Here is a 26,822-nt window from a genome sequence, read left to right as displayed (position 1 = left end):
CGGCCTTCGTCCTGCACTGCAGAAAAGCATCACCAATGTCAGGAACACAGAAAACACACCCACTCACGCAGAAACATTTGTATATACTCAGCAGGAGGGGAAAATGATTTTTCAGCCCCAGTTTGCACTTAAAGGTAAAAAACTAATTAAAAATCATTCATTGGTCAGACCTGTGTTTTGTATAGCACCTTGACAACTGGGCCTTTTGGCTGTTCCTGTCTGGGCTCTGTGACGTCAAAGGGAAATTAGGATTCAGACGTATTGTATAGCTCACGCAGTTTATCCTATTTCAGACAGCAACACATCAGAGAATGGCTTACTGTTTTTTATAGGAAATCCCATTACAGCTTTGTTGCTTTGATTTTGAAAGTGAATGCATTTTTTATGTATGTGCTTGTGTGTATGAGAGTGGATGTGGTGGAACACACCTTTGTGAGAGATGTGAGTCTGCTAGCCATGAAAGATGTAAGCTCACATTGAAAAAACGAATACGCAGAGAAATCAAAACCTTTGCTAGCAAAGCTGTAAATGCAACACAGACGTTTTTTATTTTTACCAAGCTTTACACGTCCAGGAATGAAGCTAAGCCGTTGTGTGATAGGGGAGCGTTTTGATAAACCAAAGCAGATCATTTTGACTTTTGTCCTCAGCTCTGGATGAAGCCCACGTTTCTCATCTTTGTACATCTTTGAAAGAGTTTATGATTATGGAGGAGCAGACAACAACTCGGTCAATGAAAGGGACTATGACAGGAAGTGATTTATTCATGTAGGTAAGTGCATGCTTGGAAATGGGACAAAATTGGCAGGTGTTACAATCGATGGCTGTCCAAATCTTACAGGGAAAAATGGCGGCTTTTTGAAGCAGATCCAAGATAAAACGACTGAAAGAATCCAGAACTGGAGTTGGTATTTTTGCAGTGTATTGCACACCAGGAGGTGTTCTGTAACTTCATGCTAAAAATGAACCATGTTGTAACTAAAATAATGACCTTAAGGGCAACAGCACTGCATCACAGACAGTTTGTTGCACTTTTGGAGGAGCATGACCCTGAACATGGTGACTCTGGGCTCTGGGCCAAGTGCTAAAGAAATGTTTTTAATATATGAAGTTCACATTTTCATTGCTTAATTGTAACATCTGTTCTTACCAACAGTAGTTTAGAAATTCACTGGGCCTCCATGGCAGTCCCAGTTTCTCATGTGGCCCTTGGGAAAATTGCCTGCCCCATCAAGGGCACATCAAATAAAAGAATATCTTTAGTAAGAATGCTGTTCTGGCTCCATGTGGTGATGTGAAGTCACCATGTGCCAACATTATTTTCATTATTATTTTCTCCTGTATGCACGTTAATATATAAGCCAAGTGTATGCCTATAAAGTTTGACTGGGAATGGGCCTGTGACAATAAAAACTTACCTGTTTTAAATGTTTGGATCTTACATGGAAGATCAGATGTCTTTGCACTTCTAGGGCATTTTCACTGTGGTCACTACTGTTTTTAGATCACTGTGTAAAAGTCATGCCGTCTCTCCTTTCTATGATTGATTGATTGAATCTTTATTTTGAAAATGTTGAAAAATTACAACAACATAGAATTAAAAACAGATAAACAAACAAAACAAAAGGAAAACGAGCAACCAAAACTACAAATAACTTTCATGTTCAAAAAGGAGCAGGAAGCAGCATAAGCTTATTTAATCCCACCCCCTTTCCAGTAATCTAGTAATCAATAGGCTACAGAAATACCTCCTTACAATTACATTATATGTTACGTGTATTTTTTATTTATTTATTAATTATATGTATATCTATCTATTTTTCTAGCTATCCATCCATGATCCATGATGCATGAAGGGTCTCCTGTAGTGTGCCAAAACATGCTTCAACTTCACTTTCATTTTCAGCAAGTTGATGAATTTAAAGAGAGCCTCACCTCTGGGCAGCACGCTAGGTAAACAAGAGAGTCACAGCCTCTGTGCATGACACGATTATTGTAGGGAGATTTCCTCTCTGTGACATAACTCCCATATTGCTATGTTGTAGCAATATGGGAGTTTTGCCACATGAAGAATAGAAGACAAAAAGAAGATATTTGGGGTCAGCTTATCGCAACACCTTATTTGCACTTTTGTTCTCATTGAACAGCCAGTCCTGTTCTCCCATAGACTCACTGCAGGTGATTAGAACAGTGCAGCTTTACCACCACAGCTGTCTGCAGCTGTTAAACAGTGTTACAGCCACCGGGGATCAAAGGGGTGCGATCCTACTGGAAGTGCGCACGGTGGCATGAGTCTATGAGAGGACTTATGACTGATCTGTAGACAGAGGTCTCAACCAACAGCCAGGTCTGATCACAATAAAATGCACCATCGCTCACTCATCCCTGCCAGTCTTTGTTAGGGACATGGTTTTGACAGTGTGTGTGTGTGTGTGTGTGTGTGTGTGTGTGTGTTGGGGGAGGAGGAGGCAGAAGGACAAGTGGGAGGGAAGGTAGGAGGAGGTGGGGGGCCCATCTGCCACTGAGCGTGCTGGGTCAAAAGGCCTTTGTTGTGAAGGAGTGATGAGACAGATAGATGGTCTTTGTCACCAACTGCTGGTTTAATCAAGTGAGAGTGTCCCAGCATGTAACATTTAGTCGTACTCCACCGCCACGCACACAACCACCCACAGTCAAACATAATGATTCTTCACCTTCAATTAACAACTGAGTGTCTGACAGAATGCAGTGGTTACAGCAGAAATCAATTAAAAGATTACGAAAAGAAAAATGAGATGAACAAGTGCAAAGAACATTTCTGGATGTCTCTGTGCTTCACTATATTTTATTTTGTGTCGTATCTCAGTTATTTATATTTTTATTTTTTTAAAGGAACTTTTAAACAGTGGCAGCCTTTTATCCCCCACTGTCTCCCTCAAGCCAAATTCAATTGAAAATCCTTGCCATGCCAGATATGTGCGCATGTGCGCTTCATAATTACAGCAGCTGCGTCAAGCGGGAATGGAGGCGGAAGTCAGAACTGCCCTTCAAATTAAAACCAGACACTATAAATGGAATTTTAAAAGAGAAAAATAATAAATTCAGCAAAACACAGCTTTGCCAGAATAAGAAGAGATAATATTATTTGAATCAGAAGATATTATGATTTCAAAATCATTTTTAAACATCATTTTTGGTTTTTTTAGGCTTAAAATGAACCCTTATACTTTAGAATTGAACATGTAATAACAAAAAAATAAACACTGGTGCAGATCTATCCTCTAGTGCTGAATCAGTCCAAGGTTTTTTCATGGAAAATCAAAGGAACTTAAGTTAGTTAGCGCATCTGTGTATTGGTGAAACATGTCATTTACAGTGAGAAACCAAAAGGTTACCATTCCAGGAAAAAGAGTTTCTGAAGAACAAGAAACAAAAGCATCAAAACACCGGAAATGATGCTTTTTTCTCTTTTGTTGCATTTTGTGGACCTTCTTGGTTTATAAATAGGAAAAGAAATGTGCAAATAAGACCATAAAAGCTTATAAAAAAAAACATTTGATTCATATTTGACATTTTACCTTGTACAGTGGAGCCGGAAGTACTCTCCTGGCATCAGCTGTGACTTGACGCAGGCTGCTGGGGCGCCAGGCAGCAGCAGTAGCTGTCCCGTCATCAGCTCACACCCAACGGGGCTGCAGCGTGAACATCATGACACCCCGATTCAAAACCGCAATCTGAGCCGCACTGAGGGAATCGGCGGAGGACTGTTAGCAACGGACGTGGATACACACACACACTCATGCACATATACATACACATTAACAGGCGCACACACAGGATCGCTAATATTGCAGCGGCCACCAGCAGCACAGCACAGACTGGAGCTGTGACCGAGGCGAACTCCACTGCTCCGTGGAATTGCTCTCTTCGCCCCAGAGACGCGTCCCGCTCGGACCCCTGCTAAAGAAATCCCTCCCCGCGAGTCGTTTCACGCCAAAAATGTCTTCTTCGGGCAAGGACGCCAACAGCGGGCATTACGCCAACTATGTGGGACCGTACCGCCTGGAGAAGACGCTGGGCAAAGGACAGACAGGTTAGTGAAAGCTCCCACATCACGCGTGGGTGCTGTGAGGACCGCGCTCGGCGTCACCGCACCTGCCCCGCTGACATCATGCCGGGTGATGCAGTTTTGCGTCCTGCGTGTCCCGAATGCGGGAAATGGGAGGAAACGTGTGCTAGTTGCGGATGTTTCTGGTGGATGCGGGGAGAGAGCTGCTGCTCTCTTCTGATCATAATGGTGGTGGTGATTGTGGTGTTGGTGGCGGTGCGCCTTTAATCCTTGTTGTCAGGCAGAGAGGGCTGATGATGATGATGATGATGGGCCCCTCTGATTTTTCTTGTCTCTAATTCCGTTCCAGCGTCCATCTGTCACATGGGCCCGCTGTGCTGAGGCTGCTCTCTGCAGGAGAGGCAGAGCGGTGATGCTGCACTGTCCGGTCCCTGCTCTCTCTCCCTCACTCTCTCTCTGTCACACACACACATACCGCAGCTGCAACGCAACACATCCCTGCATTGGCTGGTGCAGCGTAGGTATCATCGGCTTATTGCACTGAGGTCCTGCTGCTCTGTACATAGAATGTGTTCAGTATGGAGAACAGCAGTGGGTGATGATCACTCTTTGCTCCTGCAAAGTATCATTTTCAGCTGCACTATGAGTCATTTTGGTGGACTGGACTGTTTCAGGGCTTCGGTGCTTTGGCCATTTTGGAGACTGCAGTTCGAGGCAACGCTGCGAATGATCTGGAAGTGTTTATTATTTAATCTTTAGTTTATAGCTAAAAGAGCCTAAATGGGATGGACACTGAAAATATTGTTCAGGTATCCCCGTCAAGCTGCCAGGTGATGTCATCACAGCCATATTAATGAGACATCAGGCAGAAGGCTGATTTTCATCTGCAGCTCAAAGTCACTGCACTGTGTTGTCACTGCATCAGAATCGCCTCTCAGGTACTGTGACAGTAATGTGGCTGCTCTGGCCTGGTTCCCTGTTTCGGATGCCCCACCATCTGTGATCACATGCGTCTAGAAACTATAAAGGTTCTCCCTCCAGTTCCTGCAGGTAGACCCGATGCACTGCTCAGTTCCCTCAGGGGGGTGAATAATTCATAAGCAGCCAATTAGCTGCTTGCTGGAGTTGGATTGTAACAGCCCCACATTGCTGCTGTATTACTCACAGAATTCTCCTGTTTAGCAGATGGGATAAAGCTGCAAGAGCAATTTGTCACACAAAGCAACCCAGATAATTTGATTTGTTCGTGAACAAAGAACTTGGAGGCGACTAAAGTTCCAAATTTTATATTAGTTCTATTTATAGTAGGAGTCGACTTTGCGTGTAAGAGCTTTCCTTCTATTGAAAGCGGACAACCTCATTCTTTTCCATTCCTTCTCTCTGTGGCACCGGCAGTATAATAGCTGCTGTTCAGCGCGACTAAGAAGGCGTGATGTCATCACATCCGTTCTTGTTGTGATGGCTGTCTTTCAGTGTTGCACATATGCTGAAACAGGATGGGGACGTCTGCTGCCCAGGTATATCAAGGATACTTATAGCCCAAGCGTTCTTGTGGCTCATTTTTCAATCCACTTGCTCTTATTTTGAAGGTTCTGGATGCTGAGAAGCTTGCTGTTGTCCTATCAGAGGTAGCTACCTCTGTACACCACCTCCATCATCTTGGACTTCAGCTTGGCTCAGCAGTCTTTCTTCTGTTGTGGAGCTCACTGCGAGCTGGAGGAGTCTCTCTCACCAGACCCTGAACTCGCTGAACTCACAGAGGCTGCAGATGGTTGAGTCGGACTTCGTCGCCACGCTGGAGCAGTGGCTGTTTATTGCTCCATTGTTTATTGTCACTCTGCAGTATTACTTAATGATTTATTTAAGGAAGTTCTGGTGCGCCTCCTTTCACATGTGCATGCGCTCTTCCTGCTGCCACAAATAGAATCTAATTATGTGGAAACACTGCTCTTCACAGGCAAAAACAGCACTGAGATGTTCTGCATTTCTGAAGTTTTCTAGACATTACCTGCAAAGCTTCATGTGAAAATGTCCAGCGCAGCAGGACATTAATGTGCTAGCTCCTGGTACAAAGTCTGCACAATGCCCATTCGAGATATTGGAATGGCGAGGATAGCGGCGAGCTGAGTTTACAGCCAGCGGTTGGTGGTTCTGCACCACCTCAATCCAAGCAGAGTGTTTCCTGTTGTGACAGCTGAGGGGTGCTACGAGCAAGGTTCAGACAGCACTCTAACCTGATTCTGATGACATTTTTCACAGTTAACATGTGAAAACTTGCAAGAATCTACCCCTCAGGTTATCATGTCACTGACCTCTGAAAGAGGTACGATATCACAGACACATGTCGCCTTCTCTTTTCCCGTGCCATCATCTTCTCTGGCTTAAAAGAGCCACTACCAGTAGTGGTGCTGTCCAGTGCGTACATCAAGTGACCCTGTGAGTGCTTCTCTGTAACTGGATACAGTGGTTGAGTGCATATGCTTGTAGAAATGAAGATTCATGCAGGAGTGCATGTGTGTGCTGGCGTGGTGAAGCGACAGCACTGCAAGAAAGGCTCTTCGTATAAATCTGGTGCTGGTGCTGAGCTGGCAGATGGGGAAGTCCGCACATCATTAAACCTCCTACACAAGTGCAGAACAAGCCCACGCTTTTTGTTAGTCTGTTTGCGTGTGCTTCCCTCTCTGCACAAGTGGCATACTCGCTGTGCAGAATCGCCATGTATCAGCTTTGTGGTATGATTCTGAAGATTAATTGGAAAGGACAGACGTACAACATAAGATGTGATTGTTTCCAACTAATAAATGAAAGTTTTTGGTGACAATGTAATTATCTAAAGCTTTAGGTCAGCACTGTTGTTTCACACCAAGGTGGTCCAGGGTTTGAATCCACACACCAACTGAGCCTCTTCTGTGTGGAGTTTCTATAATCTCCCCAGTTTCCTTCAGCAGTCCAGAGACATGCATGCTAGGTTAACTGATTCTAAATTGGCTGTAGGTGTGACTATGAGCATGAGTCCACCCGCATCACTGAGTTGGATAAACTGAAGCAAATGTTTGCATGGCTCTTTATATTTCACATGAGTTTATTTATATCAGGTCTGCTCGTAACAACAGTCACCTAAAGGCGCTTTATAAGTAACTATTGTAGAGTTATAGCCGTACAGCTGATTATAAGCAAGCACTTGGTGACAGTGGAGCAAAAGAACTCCCTTTGAACAGGAAGTGAATGACAGAAGATGACAGAAAATGTGCAATCATCTCAAAGTCTCTTCACTTTTCCTTATAAGCGATTAACCAAAGTGGCAAACATCCTGCGATTCCATCCTGTCAAAGTTAGGATTCCCATCTTCATTATTGGAATGTTTTTGGATCGTTGGCCCGGTGAAACAAGGAGTTTGTTCGGAATCACCTCGTGCATCCTGTGGAAACCTGGCGTGGCTGTAGCTCTTGTACACTTTGTGTGTTTTTCTATGTGTATTTGTGTGTATGTGTCCACTGCTGCCAGGACACTTGCTCGTGGTTCAATGAGGGGAAACATGAACAAATAATAATTGAATTGTATTTCCCAGGATGCTCAAAGTGAAGCCTTTTCAGGCAAGATACTTCATACATCTAGAACATTCATTTATTCTTTTCTGTAGTCGGTTAGTGGAGGGCTTTCCCTGCTTTAGAGGCGTTTGTTGAAGGCTGTCCACCTGATTGGATGTGTGACACACTTGCCCAGAGCTGCAACAGGATGGCTTTTGTAGAAAGCCATTTATTTAGACATTTTACAGACTCAAACAGCAATCGTTTAACTGAACGGGCCTTTAATCGATTCATAGACAGTAACAGCCGTTGCTGTTGTTTAGTTGCTTGTCCTCTGGGCTGCTTTGCTGTCCTTTCTCATAGATGAGGAAAAACTGTGTTTTCACACTGATATGATGCAAAGTGCGTTGCTGTCTGTGCGACCACAGACGCTTCTTTGAACATTTAAAGTCTTTTTTTTTTTCACTTTTGAAGCTCCCACTGTGATGAATGCCTTATTCCTGCACTTCTGGAGTTGGAACAATGCCTTCATGGTGTGTCTGCTGGTCAGAGCTCAGTGGCGAGAGGCTGTGCTGACTCTCAACAATTAGTCAGTCTGTTTTCATGTGTGTGCGGTGAAGTATTTCTCTTCTTACACTGGTTTCCCAGGCTCCGACACAGCGCTCATTTTCTAAGTGTTGGCCAACATTTGGCATGTTGTCATGGTTTCATCGCTCCTCCTGTGACAGTGGCTGTTCGTTTCCTTTTCACTGCAAGACTGAAAGCTGCCAGTCTTTTCTTTCCTCTCTCTACACACACACACTGTATGCATATGTGTGTTTGGTAGCTCACTATCCTGTAAGTGCAGGAGTGACAGCAACAGTTATTTTTATTTGACCATAATGTTAAAATGATTTTCTGTGTACATGTTTCCCAGTTGTGTTATAATGAATGTCATGTGGATGTAAAGCATCCTAAGGACAGTAGTCCCTTGGGCCCTGTGTGTGTGAGTGTGTGTCTGTGTGGGAGTGGGGGTGTAAGAAGCAGGGACAGCCCCACCACAGATGGCTGCCTTTAGGTGGCTGAAATACAGCTTCATTATCAGCAGGTTGCAGGTGGTAACACTCCCATCATTCTCACTGCGTATGGATGCATTTGTGTGTGTGTGTGTGTGTGTGTGTGTGTGTGTGTGTGTGTGTGTGTGTGTGTGTGTGTGTGTGTGTGTGTGTGTGTGTGTGTGTGTGTGTGTGTGTGTGTGTGTGTGTGTGTGTGTGCGCATTGTGCTTAGATCATGAGAAATTACTGTGAGTGCTTTTTCTGGGTCTTCACTATATTTTATTAGACTTTGCTTCATTATTCTTTGTTGAATGTAAAACAGCAGAGGTCTGTGCTGCCTCGTGTGCATACAGAGGGATGTCTTGATAGAATAATGCTAACAATTCTACACAGCGTTTTACAAAAATAATAAATGCAGTAAAACAGAGTCATGTAGGTGGAGAATTATCAATTAAAATGCACAAAGGAGAATAAAATCCACCACAAGTCGATGCTTATGTATAAAATTTAAGAAAAAGCTGGAAGCTTTAAAAGAAAATCTATAAAATCAGCCCCCCAGGATAAACAAGTCCCCCCCTCACCAAAATCCAAAAAACAGGGACTCATGCAGTCTGGCCTCAACACAAACTAAAATGTACAATATTTGTTAATTAGAATGTGTGAGCATAATGTGAACCAGGAGTGATCCTGTTGTCCTCACAGTGCTGCTGGCAGAGTCGTTCTCTGCAGGCAGGATTTAGGATCATCAAAATTACGGCTGGTGTCATACACCCCTCCTTTTTCTCGTCTTCTTTCTCTACCCCCTCTTTCTCTTCTGTGCATCCTTTTGGCACTTGCTTCCCTTCCCAGCTGAGGGCTCGTTACCATGGTAACCGGAGGAATGCTCTCTTCTGTGGCTGGTTGGCGGTATCCTCACGCTGGATCTCAGCGCCCCTCTGCTCAGCCCTTAAGAGGGGGTGGTGTTACGCCTGAAACATTAAACAATGAGCAAGAGACTACCCCCCATGATCTCTCTCTCTCCTTACATAGCTCACTCTCACGCCTGTGCTCTGTCTTGCTGTCTCTCTCTCTCTCTCTCTCTCTCTCTCTCTCTCTCTCTCTCTCTCTCTCTCTCTCTCTCTCTCTCTCTCTCTCAGTTCTTCAGCTCAAGACTGTCTTTGAACTCCTGCTGCTTGAATGAGTCATCACTGGGAGCCAGAACTATTTTCATCTTCCCAGCCCGGCTAATGCCTCTTTGTCTGCCAGATTATCCACAGCTTCATCTCACAAGTTCAGTCTGATTTCCCCCCCCCCCACAGAAATAGTAAATTAAACTCGGGCTGTAGTTTGAGGTATTATTGTAACAACACTTGCTGGGAAGTGTTTGTTGCAGCTAAGCTGTCATCAGGTCGCTGTTGGTTCCTTCAGCGCTACATGCTGTACTTAAACCCCTCCCCCTCTCACCTTTACATGGCGACAGACCAGCATGTGCATAAAGAAGTTCAAAATGCAGTAGACTTTCATACTGAATTAAACATGGGTGCATAAATGAGCTAAATTGCAGATTTTTTTAATGTATCTATTTTTTTGTGTAATTTTTATGTTTGTGCGTTCTGCGGGGACAGAGGACGAGGTTGCGGGGCTCTGGTACATGTGTGATTACTGAAAGTTGATTTCCATGCGGGAGGGAGAGATGTACGTGGAGCGACCACGGTGAAGATAGAAGCAGACGTGTGGACATTGCTTGCAGATGTGTTAAGTGAATTAGTGATGCAAGAAAAGAAAGAGAACAATTTGTAGATCAGATAAAACGGAGTCTTTGAAAGCGTGGGAAATCGGAAGAACAAAGTCTGTTTATTACACTGCAGCTCATCGAAAAGATGCTGTTTGTGTGATACAATTAGCTGCCCCACACACACACACACACACACACACACACACACACACACACACACACACACACACAGACATGCAGTGCTCGTTTGTTCCTGGGCCGCCTTGAGACAGCTCGATGTGATTTAGTTTAGCTTGATGCCTGTTGGCTGTCGGTCACTATCAGCTGTGCGACTGACTTCAGGTGGATGAAGCTCCGAGTGTAGATCACTGCGAGTGTGACTTCTGCTGATGTTGTGATTTTCACTAAACCGACTCAGCTTTGTCTCCATTAGTCTTTAATGTTAAATACTTTCTGGAATTTTCTCATCAAGTTTTATCAGGTTTGTTTATTTTCTGTTTCCAAGCGATACTGAATGATAAAAAGTATTTGAGATATTAAAGGTATTAAACTCCAGACATGAACAGGTTACACCTGTGCATTTTCTAGCAGATTGCTGTGGTTTCCTGTAGTTTGCAAGGAAGATGGCGTCTTTTACTCTGAGCTCGAGTGGAATTTGAAAACACGTTAAGCAAACTAGAAATGGAGCATGTTCACCTCTCTGTTCTTTGTGTATGCAGGCAGACAGCTTTTTGGGACCATAAATTACGCTTCATCTTGGTGATAGCTTTACATGGTAAGCACGCGCTCGGAAAGATGCTTTTTGGTCACGTGTGGAATCATAGTCCATCACAGTATCTTAGACCAGATGATCATGTTCAGACCCCAGAAACATTCACTTGTAATTGTAAAGGTGAACCTTCTTGTTAGTTACTACAGCGAGATGGATAATTAGATCAAATTTCTGTTATTTTTCACTTAATTCTTTAAGGTCTTTAAAGTCGGAGATGTGCTTTTTAACTTTCTGCTGCTTCCCTTCAGCCTCCAGCTTCAATGCAACTAGGGCTGCCACAAACGATTATTTTGATAGTCGACTAGTCACCGATTATTTTTGCGATTAGTCGACTAATCAGATCATGCATAAAACGTACAGCTTATTGCACCAGCAGCATCTGCTCTTATATAACTATCATTAGCTTACAGCTTTAAGTGTTTCAGGTCTGTGCTAACTAAAAATAAAGACAAGATGATAGTTTATTAAATTTTAATGACATTTGCAGATTGTTTCGGTGAAGTTTAATAAACTCCTTGCTATCTAAAATATAACAGGACACCGGAGTATATTCTCGAGCATCTCACACTTCTGATGATCAGCTGTCTGCTTGACGTTTATTCAGCTGTGTAAAAACTATAACTTTATCTTAACTTTATATAACTTTAAGTTATCTAGGTGACTTATATATATTTAACCTGAGTAGCGAAAGACTGCGGTGGGTTTGAAAACGATTTGCCGGGAGTCCGGTGTTCTCACAGGCTCTAGCGAGCCTTGCCCCCGGTTAGCTATCAAGCTAGTGGGTAACAGACGTCTCTGAAAACGTTGGCGCGCTTTTGAAAATATGTGGTGTCTTGATAAACTGAGCAGATATTTGAGGTTTACACAGCTACATTCTCGCCTGAAAATATGCTAAACGTTTATTTTGTGACCCAGAAAGAATAATAAGAGTAACATTAAAACTAACTAGCTGCCGCCATTGTTGGAAACTGAGCTGGGCTGCGCTATGAATTCTGGGACACAGCTTCTTCTTCTTCTTCGGGGTTTAACGGCAGCTGGCATCCTTGTACATGCAGTGCTGCCATCTTCTGTTTCAGTCCGTTATTACACTCTTAAGTCCTACTACTCATTCCTGCGTCTTTTGTGATCTTACAAATCTTCAAACGACGTGTCGACTAGTAAATCAGTCGTCGACGACTTTGATAGTCGACGTAATCGTGACTAGTCGACTAATCGGGGCCTCCTCTGCTCTGCTCCATTACCTCTGCTGTATTACAGACCCATGTCCTGTTTGTCTCTGGTCAACTCCTGCAGAGTGTTTGCAAAGCCAGATAATTGTCCTTAAATTGCTGCTGATTGTGTCATTGTCAGCTTTAAATATACAGCACATTTGTGCACCAGACAAGTTGATACGTTCATGTCTACATGTTGTTGAAAGTGGACCACGTTGCCACCTGCCATGATGGTTCCACCTGCCTGCAGAGTACACTATCGAGCTCATGTGACAAAGTCTTGATGATGTCTGCCATCGACGCTATTGATCCTAATCATCAACATGATGACGTTGGAGCACTTGTTGTGATTAGAGATGGTGAACCTTTGCTGTACAGCATGAAAGGTAGTGAAGCAGAGGTGCTGCTAGCTATTTGACACTGTCGGTGCAGATGTGAACCAAAGAGAGAAGCCGCGTCTCGCCTCTAAACATTAAAAGCTTTCAAATTAAAATCTGTGGGTTGATTTCTTTTTTTAATCATTTCATTTATTAATTAAACATTTTCGATGACTCTAATTTAGGGTTTTTATTTACATTTAAAGTTTTTTGTTTCTTTTTGTTACTAAAGAAACTGATTGCAGAGGTGAATAATTTTTCTAAAGTAATTCAAACAGCAGCTGAGCCGTCCCCTACACGGCTTATTTTGTCCTTTAGCTCAGCATTCAGGACACATGAGACTGCAAAGAATGAAGTGGCTGCGTGGATGCCCTGGCGCCCACATAGCCCTTTCTGAGGGACTTGCCTGTGTCTCCTACAGGCAATAAGAGGCAAAGGGCAGGTCCCGTGCCTCAGTCTCCCCACGAACTAGTATTTATTTTTAGTATTTATTTATTTATTGTCATTGTCAAGAACAATGAAATTGCGTTTGGGGCTTCCATACAACCCCAAAAAAAAGAAGAAAATAATAAATACCCCTTAAAACCCAAGTGTACATATTTAACCCAGTGTGACTCCAATGCAATAAGACAATCCTTAGCAATAATGTTCGTAGAAATTCAGACAAAGACCTGAGAAACATGACAAAATACAACAATGCAACCCATTCAATATTATTGTACTGTGAGATATGATATCAGATATGATAGTTATCTATTTAAGAAAGAGGGGGGGGGGGGGGCAGGAGGGGGAAGAGAATAAAGATATGATGCACCAATGCAGACCAGTTCATTGCTATTAAGAAGTTGGATATGGTTATTGTCCGTGAGAGGGGGGCAGAGAGTTCAGGAGCCTCACAGCCTGTGGATACAGGCTGTTGGCCAGTCTGGATGTTCTGGCCTGTATAGACCTGTACCTTCTCCCTGAGGGCAGCAGATGGAAAAGGTGGCGCGCAGGGTGATGTTGGTCCCGCAGGATACTGTGCACCCTCCTCAGACAGCGAGTGGGGAAGATATTACTGATCTCTGGCAGACTTGTTCCAATAATTCTGCCAGCTTCTTTCACCACCCGCTGGAGTGCTTGCTGATCGGCCTTGGTGCAGCTGGGGAACCACACTAGAAATCCATACGTCAGAACGCTGCTGATGGCACAGTTGTAGAAGTTCAACATCAGAGATCTGGGAATGTGTGCGCTCCGCAGTCTCCTCAGGTAGTAGAGGCGCTGTTGGGCCTTCCGTACAACTGAGGTGATATGGTTGCCCCAGGACAGGTCCTCGGTCACAGTTACCCCCAAGAATTTAAAACTGCTCACCCTCTCCACCGCCTCACTGCCAATGAAGAGAGGCAGATGGTTGTTATGGCCCCTCTTCCGGAAATCTACAATGATCTCCTTGGTCTTTTTGGTGTTTAAGACCAAGTTATTGTCGTGGCACCATGACTCTAGTTGTTGCACCTCTGTCCTATAGTTTGTCTCATCATTGTTGGATATAAGTCCGAGCACTGTAGTGTCATCTGCAAACTTAACAATGAGATTGGACGCGCAGGAGGAAATACAGTCATGGGTGAAGAGAGTGTATAGCAGAGGGCTCAGAACACACCCCTGAGGGGCACCGGTGTTGACCACAAGGGTGGAAGAGGTGTTCTTACCCACTCTGACACTCTGTCTACGGTTAGTGAGGAAGTCCACAATCCAGTTGCACAGAGAGGAGTTAAGTCCCAGTTGGTGGAGTTTGGGACGGAGTTTGTATGGCCGGATGGTATTAAAAGCCGAGCTGTAGTCTACAAAGAGGAGCCGTGCATAGGTGTTCCTGTGTTCCAAGTGCTTCAGTAATGTGTGCAGCACTGTGGCGATCGCATCCTCGGTTGACCGGTTCTCCCTGTATGCAAACTGGTGCGAGTCCAGGGATGGTGGAAAAGCAGCTCTGATGTGTTTAATGACCAGTCTCTCCAGGCATTTGGCGGGAATGGGGGTGAGTGCCACAGGTCTGAAATCGTTCAGACATGTGACATTTGACTGTTTTGGGATGGGAACGATGGTTGCTGCTTTGAAACAGGATGGTACCAGTGAACAGGACAACGAGGTGTTATATATAGAGGTGAAGACGTCCGCCAGGTCCGCAGCACAGTCTTTTAGCACCCGGCCCAGCACTCCATCCGGCCCGGCCGCCTTCCTGGTGTTAATGCTCCGGAACACACGCCTCAGCTCATGAGTGCTCAGGACCGGAGCAGGGTCGGTTGAGGGGAGAGGGGACAGGACAGGGTCGGTGTTCTCCCTGTCAAAACGGGCATAAAAGAGATTTAGATCCTCAGCCAGAGTAGAACTGTCGGCTGAGGGTGATGGTGTTCTTCTTTTGTAGTCCGTGATAGCCCTGATGCCCTCCCAGACCTGCCTTGGGTTTGTGTTGTTCTCAAACCTGGCCTCGATACGCCTCCTGTGCTGCTGCTTGGCAGTCTTGATGCCTCTTCTCAGGTTGGCCCTGGCAGCACTGTATGCCTCCTGGTCCCCGGATTTGAAAGCGTTGTTCCTTGTTCGAATAAGTTGTTGAACTCCGTGTGTCATCCAGGGTGGATTATTAGGGAACACACGGAATCGTTTCCAAGTTGTTACATTGTCCACACAGAAACAGATGTAGTCCAAGACAGTGGAGGTGTAACTGTCCAATGCGACACGATTGTCAGTGTCCTGCACCTTGAATACATCCCAGTCTGTGCAGTGGAAACAGTCCTGAAGCATCGGAATAGCGTCCTGCGGCCATGTTCTCACGGTTTTGGTTGTAATCCCAGTGCTCTTGATCTTTTGTGTGTATATTGGGTGTAGCAGAAGGGAGAGATGGTCTGACAGACCCAGGTGGGGATAAGCCTGGGCTCTGTACGCATTCGCCATGTTGGTGTACACCTGGTCCAACGTTCCACGAACTACTTGGTGCCCAGAGAAGGTGCTGATTAGTCAAGATGCTGAGGAGAGCCCACACAAGAGAGCTTCCATCATTCAGTGGTGTTTGGTGACTGTTCAGGAGAAACACTTCTCAGTTTTATGTATTTAGAGTCAAGTGGCACCAACAGCCTCCTCAAGGCAAAAGCATTAAAGAGAAAACCCTGTGAGAGCTGCTTGGCGACAGTGGCAAGGAAGAACTCCATTTTAACAGGAAGAGACCTTCCACCATACTTGGGGAGGGGCAGCCATGTGCTGTAGTCGTGACATTTCCGTGGAGTTCAGTTTGTTAATCATGGTCCCCAGTAGAATGAAAATGGGTAGCTTTGTCTCTCTATTGTGTGAGTCTTCACTGTCCCGTTGTTTCTGAGTTAGAGCCACTCTTACGTGTCATTTCTGGTTTCAAAACATCCAGATCCTGATGGTACTCAGCTCAAGGCTCAACATTTCACTAACCAGTGGGTGATGTCACAGTGGTTAATATAACGTCAAATTGCAGAAAAACATAATACCGCAGTTCTGTTTTTTCCAGTTCCTGCAGCTCTCGTGCCTTAGCTTAATAATAACTGAAGCACCTGACTGAAATCCAAACCTACACAGGTTTTTCCAGCAGAGGTAGCACACAGCCTCACACAGAGCTGCTCATTCACGTAGCTGAAGGTGGCCACCAGGCATATCTGCAATCTCCTCTTTTAATCCACTCCCACTTCCTTACACGCCTGATAGCCCGACTTCACCTGCTGTCATATTGAACAGAGACCAATTTAAGGCCTTCATCAATAGCTGGTAATCGAACAGGAATAGCCTATGGCTCCAGATAAGCCCCTTAAGGTCCCGCTGACCTCTTTCTTCAGCCAAAAACTTAATGAAATTGAGCATAAATTCTCCCCCTCTTCTTAAAACTCTTTCATCCTGTTCCAAAAGCAATCTGGACTTTCCCCCTGAGTCAGCACTTTGAGCGTCCAGGAGTGAAGCAGGGGAAATTACCATTTGAAGAGCGGCTTTACTTCCTTCTCTCTCTGATCCAGCCTTGCGCGCACGCTTGGCCCTCACTTCATTTTGCAGCAATATGAACTTTCCGGTATCTCGTATTAGATAAATAAACTCTCTTCCACTCTGTTTCCTAAAACCCCTGACTAGTGCATGATGGAATGACCAAGTGCTTCTGGTACCAAGCGATTTCACGGCAAAGAGGACACAGTCATGGTTGGAAGGTCCTGTTAGGCATCAAACCTTAATGAGGTTTTTGCTCTTTGCTCATTAGCATTACCTAAGCGCATCAGGGACAGGCTGCGGCCGCTTGTTGCTGTTTCATATCCCTTTTGCTGTAGCCAGCTGTGCAGATGGTCAAGAATCTGGGAGAGGTCCTATCTGACTTTCACTCGGCATCTAGTCCACCCAGATGGCTCGTAAGCGGTGGCGCGTGCAGATGAGATGCGTCCCCTGGAACTCACTGCCTGCAGTCACAGTGAAACATCCAATCATGTGGCATAATCAGATTAGGGGGCGTGAGAAACCCCACTATACTCACTTTACGGGTAGCACTGGCAGGGTGATCCCAGGATTATGTGTGTGCCTGCGACTGTGACAGTCTGGAGGTAAGAAAAGTCATACATCTGAATAGAAACTCTTCCTCAACCCTTTCTGATATACACTAAAGCAAACTCACATCCTATCACACAGTAGTAGAAGTAGTACACTGGCTCTACACTGTGTGTCTGCACATCCATGTGTGTTGTTTTGCAGCATTTTAAGGGCCTGCTGCACTTCTGTGACTTGCATTGGGGCATTAGGACTGCTGGGGCGTAGTGCTGCATTACAGCAAAAGCTGGCCGCAGCCTCTCTGCAGTAAACGCACAGACAGGGTGCAGCCAATAAGAAAGTCACCCAACTGGTTTGAAGCCACTCAACACTGTCCTATGAATCATTCGAGCATAAAAAGGCTCCGAACTCGAAGGATGAATCAGTGCTGTGTCTGCATGTATCAGACAATCTGCCAAAGAACATATTTGACATTTTAAAGGCACTTTAGTAGCTGCTTACAATAACTTACAGTAGGTGACTTTCTTAAGGGGATTGTTTAAGAATGAAGGCAACACAGTTTGAAAGGCTTAACATAGTATTTTTGCACCAATAATGTGATTCCCAAAATGTTATTAGCTAAAAATCTGGCATCTCTGTATATGGTGTGTAGTGTATTATTAACACTGAGTAAATTGGACAAGTGGAGGATAAAAAACAAACAAACAACCTGTCTACAGCAGATTAACAGTGTTAGCAAAGGCCTGACACAGAACCTGAAAGATGCATCTGGCCTTTCAATTCATCCATCTACTGTTCACTGACCCTTCATCACAAATGGTCTCAGTGGAAGAGCGGCTCTCAACAAGCCAATCTGAAGGAAGGGAGATTCGGAGGGGGAGGCTGAGGTAAGCCCCATTACTTAAGAACTGGACTTAATCAGTGGCAACAGGTCTTAGGAAGATGGGAAAATTAGGTTGAGCTCATTGTTCAGTATATACAAGGGAATTTAGGGGATAGTTATGAGTCAGTTATGAAGACAAAGTTAAAATGACTAACCGTATTTTTCAGACCATAAGGTGCATTAAGCGAAACAAAACAGTCAGATAAGTCAAACTTTACTCAGCTCATTCTTCTTGCTTCCTCCACTTCCGTACCATTGATTCATTAATGTTGAATTCTCTGCAGCTGCTCTATTCCCATGTTGTTGCAGTATATTAATGACTAACCTCGTATTGTGGATGGATTATCTCAGTTGTTCTCCTGACTGAAGTTTGGTCCGTTTACAGCATCCTGCCATGTGATTGCATTTGTCTCTAACCATCAGGAACCCTCACGTTAACTTTTATCAAGTGGAAAGAAGTTAGCGTTCATCCTCCAGCTTCACTGTTTATGTTATGCTAACATAGCTGTGTTGCTAGCCACCACGTAGCACATCATTATAAGATAAGATAAGAAAAGCACAGCACCAACAGAAGTTAGAGCGTGAGCAGAATATTATATATATATATATATACACATATATAAATACAGATACATATATAAATAAAATATACAAAGGGGATAAATAGAATAAATAGGAATAAAAATAAAAATACAAGTGAATTGCACATTTCAAGTATTGAAGTCTTATATACCAGCTACCAACTTCAGTAACCTTACAAACATCACTGCTGTTTAGTTTCCTGTCTTCATTTATGTTGGAAGTGATAGCAGAGCTGTGTGTTTGAATTCTTTCAGAAAATCTCTCTGTCAGAACATGCTATATCATGTTTAGGTGGAAGCTAGCGAGCTAACTTCCTGCTAACTTCTAACTCTGTTAAATTTAATAAATTCTGTTTTCATGGATGCCTGGATGTTAAACTTAATTGTTACACCTGGTAAAGCAGCAACGCTGATCATTTTATTAAAGATGAAAGAATTTAGACAGTTTTTAACTCTCAGTGATGCCGCAGTGTTCGTTTGACTTTGGGACCTGAGGCGGAGGTTGTTTAGGACCCAGATGACTCCGTGAGGCTCCTGACTACGGTGCTCCAACAATCCACCAAGCGGTGCGGCTTCATAGTTTACCAAAGTCGTACTAAAACATTTTTGACAGATTTTTGAGCGCCGTGTACCGCATAAAATTGGTTCGAGGTCAGAAAGCACAACCAGAATTCATACACTGTAGATTTTTGAGAAAATTAAAGGATTTTAAGAGAAAAATACGGCACTGTAGTGAGTGTTTACAGCCGTCTAAAACAAGATGGAAGCTCTGTCAAGGTTTGAGCTTCAGCCAGTGGTGCTGCGTTAAAGTAGAAAGGCTGGTGGAGATTTTAAAAAGCATATGCTCTTAGTGTTTAGATGGCTGTAATGAACTTTGACCTCTTCTCTCAAGTGCTGCAGGTTGCCCAAATATGTGAATGTAAAGTATATCAGCAGTTGCGACCACAAAACTGAACATATGCACAAGCAGACGTGTTTTCTTTGTATATATATTTTATTATACAAATTCTGTATCAGTGGACGATGGCCATATTAAACATGGCCAGTGTTTCAAGTAATGAGGTCAGTTTTGTGCAAGTAACCCCTGTAAGCCAACACAGCAGCTGTCAGACTGCAGAGGAGCTCTTTTGTCTTTTAAAGGCACCTCATCAGAAAACAGTTGGTTTGTAGGAAATGGGATGTGACCTGAGATCGTCTTGGTTTAGACAAATCATAAAATTAAGACTCAGCTCGAAGGCTGCAAAATGAGAATAAATCAAATCAACAGGTGTTGTGTATTATTGTATACTATCTTTTAAATCTTTTGTTGTAAAAACCAATAGGACTGCAACATTACGTCTCAACAAGCTGTTTAAAAAATCCAGACAGGAAAGTAAAATGCATAGACTTGTATGGAGTTGGGTGACACAGCCTTTTTTTGTTCCTTCATTCGTTTGGAATCATCAGTAACGATAAGATCCTGACTGATGTGCAGCCCAGCAGCACAATAACAAGTCTGATGAATAAATCATTGGATTGAGAGTTTATATTTGAAGGAGAGATGCTTAGTTAGTTAGTTTAATTGTTTTTTTGCTCAGGATTCTCTCTTTTCAAAAGATAAACATCATCCATTGCTGCAGTTAGTGAAGCTAACGCCAGTCTTTACCAAACATTCACCCATAGCTGGATGCAAATTTTTAAAATGATTGAGTTTAAAGTTGTTATTCAGGACGTTATCTCGCTTCACCTCTGAGCGAGCATGGGCAATGTTTAGTGAGAACAATGACATCATTGCTAGATATGACAAAATGTGCAAACGTGTGAAAATTGGGCCTAAGTTTTGATAAACTGTAATAATGGCACATTTTCTGCTGTGCCTTCTGTTCAGCCTCATGGCTCTTTGTACGTGGCAGCTTGCTAATATCGTCGTCGGGGTGCAGTTGGTTCAAACCGGCATTGATGCATAGGTGCGAAGGAATTTGTCCCTCACACTGAAACCAACACATTCACTGTAAAAAGACTGAGCGCAGTGAAAGACCAGAATAAAACTGCTGAAAGTGAAGATTGAATAATATGATCTGCCTCATTGTTGCTTTGTGCAATGATGAACACAATGAGGACATCATAGCTCTGAGGGGTAAACTGGGTTTGGTTTCCACATGTATGACACCCTGATAGATGCTCTTTGTGAATTATGGTCCTGTGCAACTAATAAGAGAGTGGGTGGTGGGTGAATCGGGCCCTGGAAGCAGCACCCTGATGGAATGGCCTTAATCTGCTGTTAATCTGAGCATCTGGTGTACGGGGAGTGTCGGCTGATTTCACCAAACAACACAGGAAGCACCGCACACTCAGTCACAGTAACTCACAGAAATGGCATTGTGGGAGTTTGTTTCTGTACTTCATGTGGTCCACAGTGAAAACGTGACATCTCATCTGTGTTTTCATACATTTGCAGCGCTGCAACAGCTTTTTTTCTTTTTTTTTGTCACTGCCTGAAAAAGGCCAGATTGCTGCTGTTGTGAAGATGTTAGCCTGATAATGGAGGGAGAGGGGGCAACAGGAGGTCGTGACCCTCATTACACCACCTGCCAGATGGTCCAAGACCACGCTGCATGTGTGGATGAATTCAGACATTCATGTAGGTGATGATGACACAGTAAAGCCAGTCAAACAGACTGGGAAAGCACACAAAGGGTTTCCGCGAAGGTTTTGATTGGCCAGGGAGCACATTTGTTATTTCGGTTATGTTTATGGCATTTCCTGTTTTAGAGGCCTTTCTCAATTCTGAAAAAAAAAGTTAAATAATTTTTGATGCATATCAGTTAAAATGCTAATTTTATGTATTCTTCAATCTTTAATCACACCAAAAGTTTCAAATATATTTTATTTCCAACTTGTTTCCTGCTGTTCTGGATAAGCGACGGATGAATGGATGGATTTGGTTTTTCATTTTGCATCTTTGAAATTTACCTGACAGATTTATAATTTGAACAGTTGGAAATCAAACTGTAACCCTAGACGGTCTCTCACTGAAAGGAAGAAACAACGGGAACGAAACCAAGGAAAGAACGATGGAAGGAAGTTGGGAAACAGGGAAGGAAGTAGAAAAATGAGAGAATGGAAAGAGGGGAAGATGGAAATAAGAAAAAAGAATAAGAGGAATTTAAGAATGAAAAAGAGAAAAGAAGAAGAAGGGAAGGATGTGTTGAAAAGAAGGGATAAGAGGAATAAAAGATGAAAGTAACAAAGGAAACAAGGAGGAAAGAAAGAAGAAAGGAAGATCTGGTCAGAGTATCATGAAGACGTGCAGACGTCGTTTTCTTACTCGACACAGTTCGTTGTGAACATGGCTGTCTGCCTGTCATTTCATCTAACTAATTTTATCCTGGAGGTGTTGATCCATATCTCCACCACTTTGACTCTTATGCTGGTCCAGCTGGTCCAGTCCCAGTGTGACTGGTGTGGCACAGAGTACGGAGCTGTGTGTTGTACAGACAGCGTCACTGAAACCCTTTGATTTTGCAGTCATGACTCAGTCTTCAGAAACATCTTCACTGAACATAAAGTCACACAGAGAGAAACTCTTATTCCCATCAGCCTTCTTCTGCCCCACCACCTCGCGCCCTTTTTCTCCTCTCCCCTCCCTTTAAATCCTGTCTCCTGCCCTAAGGCGCAGGCAGCAGGGTGGGAGGTTGGGGGTAAACGAAGTCAAGTCCCCTTGTTTGACCGTGCTGTTGCAGCCTTTGTCCTTCAGGCTAAAACCCTCCCACAGACTTGCACAAACACCTCCACAGCGCTGCTGGTGTTCAGTGACACCGACAGACATGCTGCCGGGTCCAGTCTGTGAACGGGGCTCAGCACCTGCTGTGGATAACAAATGAAGAAAACCACTCTGTCTCCCATGTGCCAGCGAGATCTGAGAGGGTTTTGTAGAAACACAACTCTTAGTTTTTAAAGATGCAGTGTCTGATGTCTGTGATACTTCAGAGTAAATCTAGACATGCATAGTCTCTAATTTGATTTAATCACAAGCTTTTAGAAGACCTGACAGCACCTTCACCCTGCAGTCACTGGGCAGGTAGGTTAGGGTGGGTTAAATAAAACATACAAGGTCATCAAGCATACATACACTGTCTAATGACCCCTGGGACTCCACTCCAACCCTAGCACATCATTGCAGAGATAAAACACACACATTGCCACAGCATTTATTCCCAACTCACAAAGAAATGGCTGAAAGTGATGGTTTGTTATTTGTTACTGTTACAAGCTGTCTTATGTCCTGTAAGAACCATTAAACATAACTGTAGTGCAATGTCTGTTACTTTGGAAAAAAAGGACCATATGGCACAACGTATGTTTCACAAACATGTGGAATTGCAGTGAAACTGAGCGTATCAGTTACAAGTAAATGAGTGAGATTAAGTGGCTGTGCCGGCAGTGGAGGACTCAGGGGGCTTTGGGGGAGGTTAGCAGAAGTATATCAGCTCAGCTCGAGCAGGCCTCACCTAACAAGGAGCTGGGAGAGCTGAGAAGAGCCCGAGCACCCGCTAAAAATACAACCCAGCATCTCAGAGTCCTGCAGCGTTCTTTAGTTCTGGAAGCCTACCAGCAGATCTCATCGGACACACACACACACACACACACACACACACACACACACACACACACACACACACACCATACAATCGGCATGGAAACAAAGACGGTGCTTCAAGCAAATCTGGAATTAGAGAGGGAGGTGGGCGGGGCAGAGAAGAGGATGGAGTGAAAGAGAGAGTGAGAGGGGGAGAAGCATGCATGGAGGATGAATGCAAGCCAGTGGGGGGAGGGGACGGATGAACAGAGAGGGAGGGGAAAGGGGGGGCTGAAAACAGAAATCCTGAAAAAGGAATGAGCAACCAAAGAATAAACAAGAACAGATATGAGCAAGTTGATCATTAAAAGGGTGAAATGGAGGAGAAGACTTTGTGATGAGCTGTGATGATACCTTGGCTATTGTACAAGTCTGAATGGCAAACTAGGCAATGATGTAATCATTTGTAATTGGTCCCAGTTGCTCGTTTGATTTTGACTGGCATTTTAGCACAGCCAATTAGATCCCAGGGTGGGACAGTGGCATCGAGCTTCATGTCTTACACGCTGTGTGCTGGAGGAACATGGTTTTTCTCTGATGCAGAAGTCGAAGCAGGAAATGTAGCAGAAAAAGTATTACACGCATACACACACATGCACACATGGACACAGTCGCATGACTGCAGGACCTGCAGCAGACATGCAGTGTTACATGAAAGGCATTCATGCTTCAGATGACGAGCTTTTTGTCTATTTAAAATAACATGAAAGTGTTTCTTATCCATACACATGCATTTGTAAATGTTTGGCTAAAGCCTCAAATTGAATTGGATTTGAGAAATGTAAAGTAGCGACTGTCTTTGTTTGTTTGTTCAGTTTTTTATCAGAGTAACATCCACCCATCTATTACTGCTAATCTGGATCCAATTCATCAAATTACATTTGTTCCTCATTGTTCACCAAAGTTCAGTGTATCAAAATATGACATGAAATTAAATCAGCAGACATTGTTGAGTTCTTTCTGTTAAAATAAGGTGTTTATTTGCCTAAGTGCATCCCTTAGAAGCAAAATAGTCTTTCACCTCTTTCGATTACCAGCCTGATGGATGTGAATGAAACGATAATTTACATATTTCCCTACTATTTTCTGCTATTTCCTCCACAGTTCTTCAGGTTCTGCCTGTTCTGACATGACAGCAGATCTACAGGCTGAACTGAACATTTAATAAACTCAAAAATAAAAAAATAAATAATCAAACTGTGTCTAATGCTGACTTTCAACTTCACTGCCCAGTGCTGTTGTACGTCCTGTTATCGTCGATGGTTAGTTTTGGTAACTGTAGTGAAGTAAAAGTAACTGCCTAATGGCTGAAACATTATTACATAAAATAGTCAGTTTAGTGGCTGTTTATTGGTGCTGCCCATCTGTGTTCAGATTTGATCTCTCTCTGCCAGCTGCCATCTGCATTCAGCCCGGCCACAATTACCCACAGCCAGAAGAGAACGCTCCTTGTGACCCATTCATGCTCCTTGATGCGAGGTCAACCCTTAATTGGCTAGAGTCCCTATCTGTCCCACAATACGGGCCTTTGAAAGAGAGAGCTGTGATTAAGTTGTGGCTGTTTGGTTTTAGCTACACAAAGAGAGACTCTCTAAAACACTTAGTGGCTTCGAGTAGCCTAATTCAAGCCCTTTTTGTTTACTCTGATCTCTTCCACACCTACCAGCAGAAGAGGATGAACTGCAGGATGGAAAACACACACTGGCTTGTAATGCTGTACTTGAATATCTACACATCAGTATCAACTGTAGAAACTATAAGTGGTGTTCAGCAGAGTTCTGAGCAATCAAGAAGACAAAAGGAAACTTCCTGGGTCTGGGACCATCTACTCTTAGTGATTTGTGAAGATCTAGAGAGGTGCTTCACATGGCTTTTGGAGGACGGGGTGTAATTGAACATATTGCTTAGTTCCTGCAACAATCAGTGCTGCAAAGTCCAGACGAAAAGGTCAGAGTTTCATTTTAAACTATGCATTTATTGTAATTAGTGAGTAAAACTAGAATTGATGTCGATAGAAATTAGGGGTGCAACGATACACAAAATTCACGGTTCGGTTCGATACTTTGGTGTCACGGTTCGATATCCACTGAGCGCTCAACACAGACAGCATCGTCAGAAGGAAAGTTGATAAAATAAATTAAAAATGTTGTATTGTTCGATACATATGCGTACCGAACCGAAAGCACTGTATCGAACAGTTCAATATCGATACGAGTATCGTTGCACCCCTAATAGAAATGTAGAATGTGAAGAGTTGGACCATTGAAGCCTACTGGAAGATGTTTTTCCGACATCTGACATGGTTGGGTTTGATTAGGGTTAGAGCATACATTAAAGCCAATGGACCATCGTGATCTAGGCCCTGGAGTACTCAGATGCAGTACGCAGATGGATGGAGGAGATGGAGGAGGCAAACACAGATAGCAAAGATTGTAGCTTGATCGAAGAAGCGAGTTAAAAATGGAGGAATTTCTCTAGACTCGTCTCCTTGTCAGGATAGAGTCAGGTGGGAAGGTAGATGGATGTGAAGCTATAATGGTGACTGTGTCTGAGGGATGAGGAGCTTACGGCCTTGTCATCAGTCTACCTTAGTCTTCACTGTCAGGCCTTATGAACAATTCAGCTCAGCCTCCAGCAGACTGAAGAGATTCTGTCACAACGTATAGATTTATCCCATGTTAGATATATTAAGTACAGAGGACCACTTGGAAGGTAAGTAACCTGACGACCCCCAAACCCTTTCAAATAGAATTATATGTGAACAAATATATCTTGGAGTTATTTTTGCCTGTCTGATCATGTTTTTACCTGTTATGTCAGCGTCCTCTTCTTAGATATATCAGAATATTTGTGGCACCAGATATTTGCAATTTCGATCCCTTGGTGCTTGATAGTTTGATAGAAAGCACCTAAGCATAGAAAAAGCTTTGTTTGATTGGGTGTGAATGGGTGAATGAGGTGAAAAGTAGAAAAACGCTCCTCTTATATAACCATCATTAGCTTACAGCTTGGAGTATTTAAGGTATGTGCTAACTAAAAATAAAGATGATAATTTATTAAACTTTTAATGAAATTTGCAGATTGTTTCGATGGAGTTTAATAAACTCAGCTGTCTGCTCCTTGCTATCTAAAATATAACAGGACACTGGAGTAAACTCTCGACCATCTAACACTTCTGTTTAATCAGTTTTCTGCTTGACGTTTATTCAGCTGTGTGACAACTGTAACTTTAATCTCAGCCAAACCGATTTACTCAGGAACAAATAAAACACTGAAAAAAGCCAAACAATAACATTTTTAAATTATCTAAGTGACTTATACATCATGTTTAACCTGAGTAGCGACAGACCGCGAGGGTTTGAAAACGATTTGCGGGGAGTCCGGTGTTCTCACGGGCTCTAGTGAGCCTTGAATCCCGTTGAAACCAAGCACATCATTGTTTTTCTTGTGACATTACCAATAAGTGTGATGTGTCACATGGCCCTCGTCCTATTGAAAAAACAAAAGTTGTATCCAAGATGGCCGACTTCTAAATGGCCACCAT

The 26,822-nt window shown here is 43.5% G+C and overlaps 1 protein-coding gene across 6 annotated transcripts in view; it reads left to right on the top strand.

Annotated features, from left to right (window-relative positions):
• The first annotated feature begins 3,647 nt into the window (after positions 1–3,647).
• LOC146679190 (serine/threonine-protein kinase BRSK2-like) overlaps positions 3,648–26,822 on the top strand; it is a 149,388-nt gene continuing 126,213 nt past the window's right edge. For 4 of the 6 annotated variants that reach the window (XM_085408804.1, XM_085408797.1, XM_085408784.1 and 1 more), the window contains exon 1: positions 3,649–4,072. In XM_085408804.1, the coding sequence (XP_085264930.1) occupies positions 3,979–4,072 (94 nt within the window). In that variant the 5' untranslated portion in view covers positions 3,649–3,978. Of the gene's footprint in view, positions 4,073–26,822 lie in introns of all 6 variants that reach the window. The other 2 variants (XM_085408800.1, XM_085408790.1) reach the window with 2 other exon arrangements.

The sequence above is a fragment of the Rhamphochromis longiceps genome, linkage group LG1, assembly GCF_057381845.1.
Source record: "Rhamphochromis longiceps isolate RC_006_pf linkage group LG1, R_longiceps_female_GT1.1, whole genome shotgun sequence".
NCBI classification, from domain to species: Eukaryota; Metazoa; Chordata; class Actinopteri; order Cichliformes; family Cichlidae; genus Rhamphochromis; species Rhamphochromis longiceps.
This window is presented reverse-complemented; position numbering and strand designations above follow the sequence as displayed.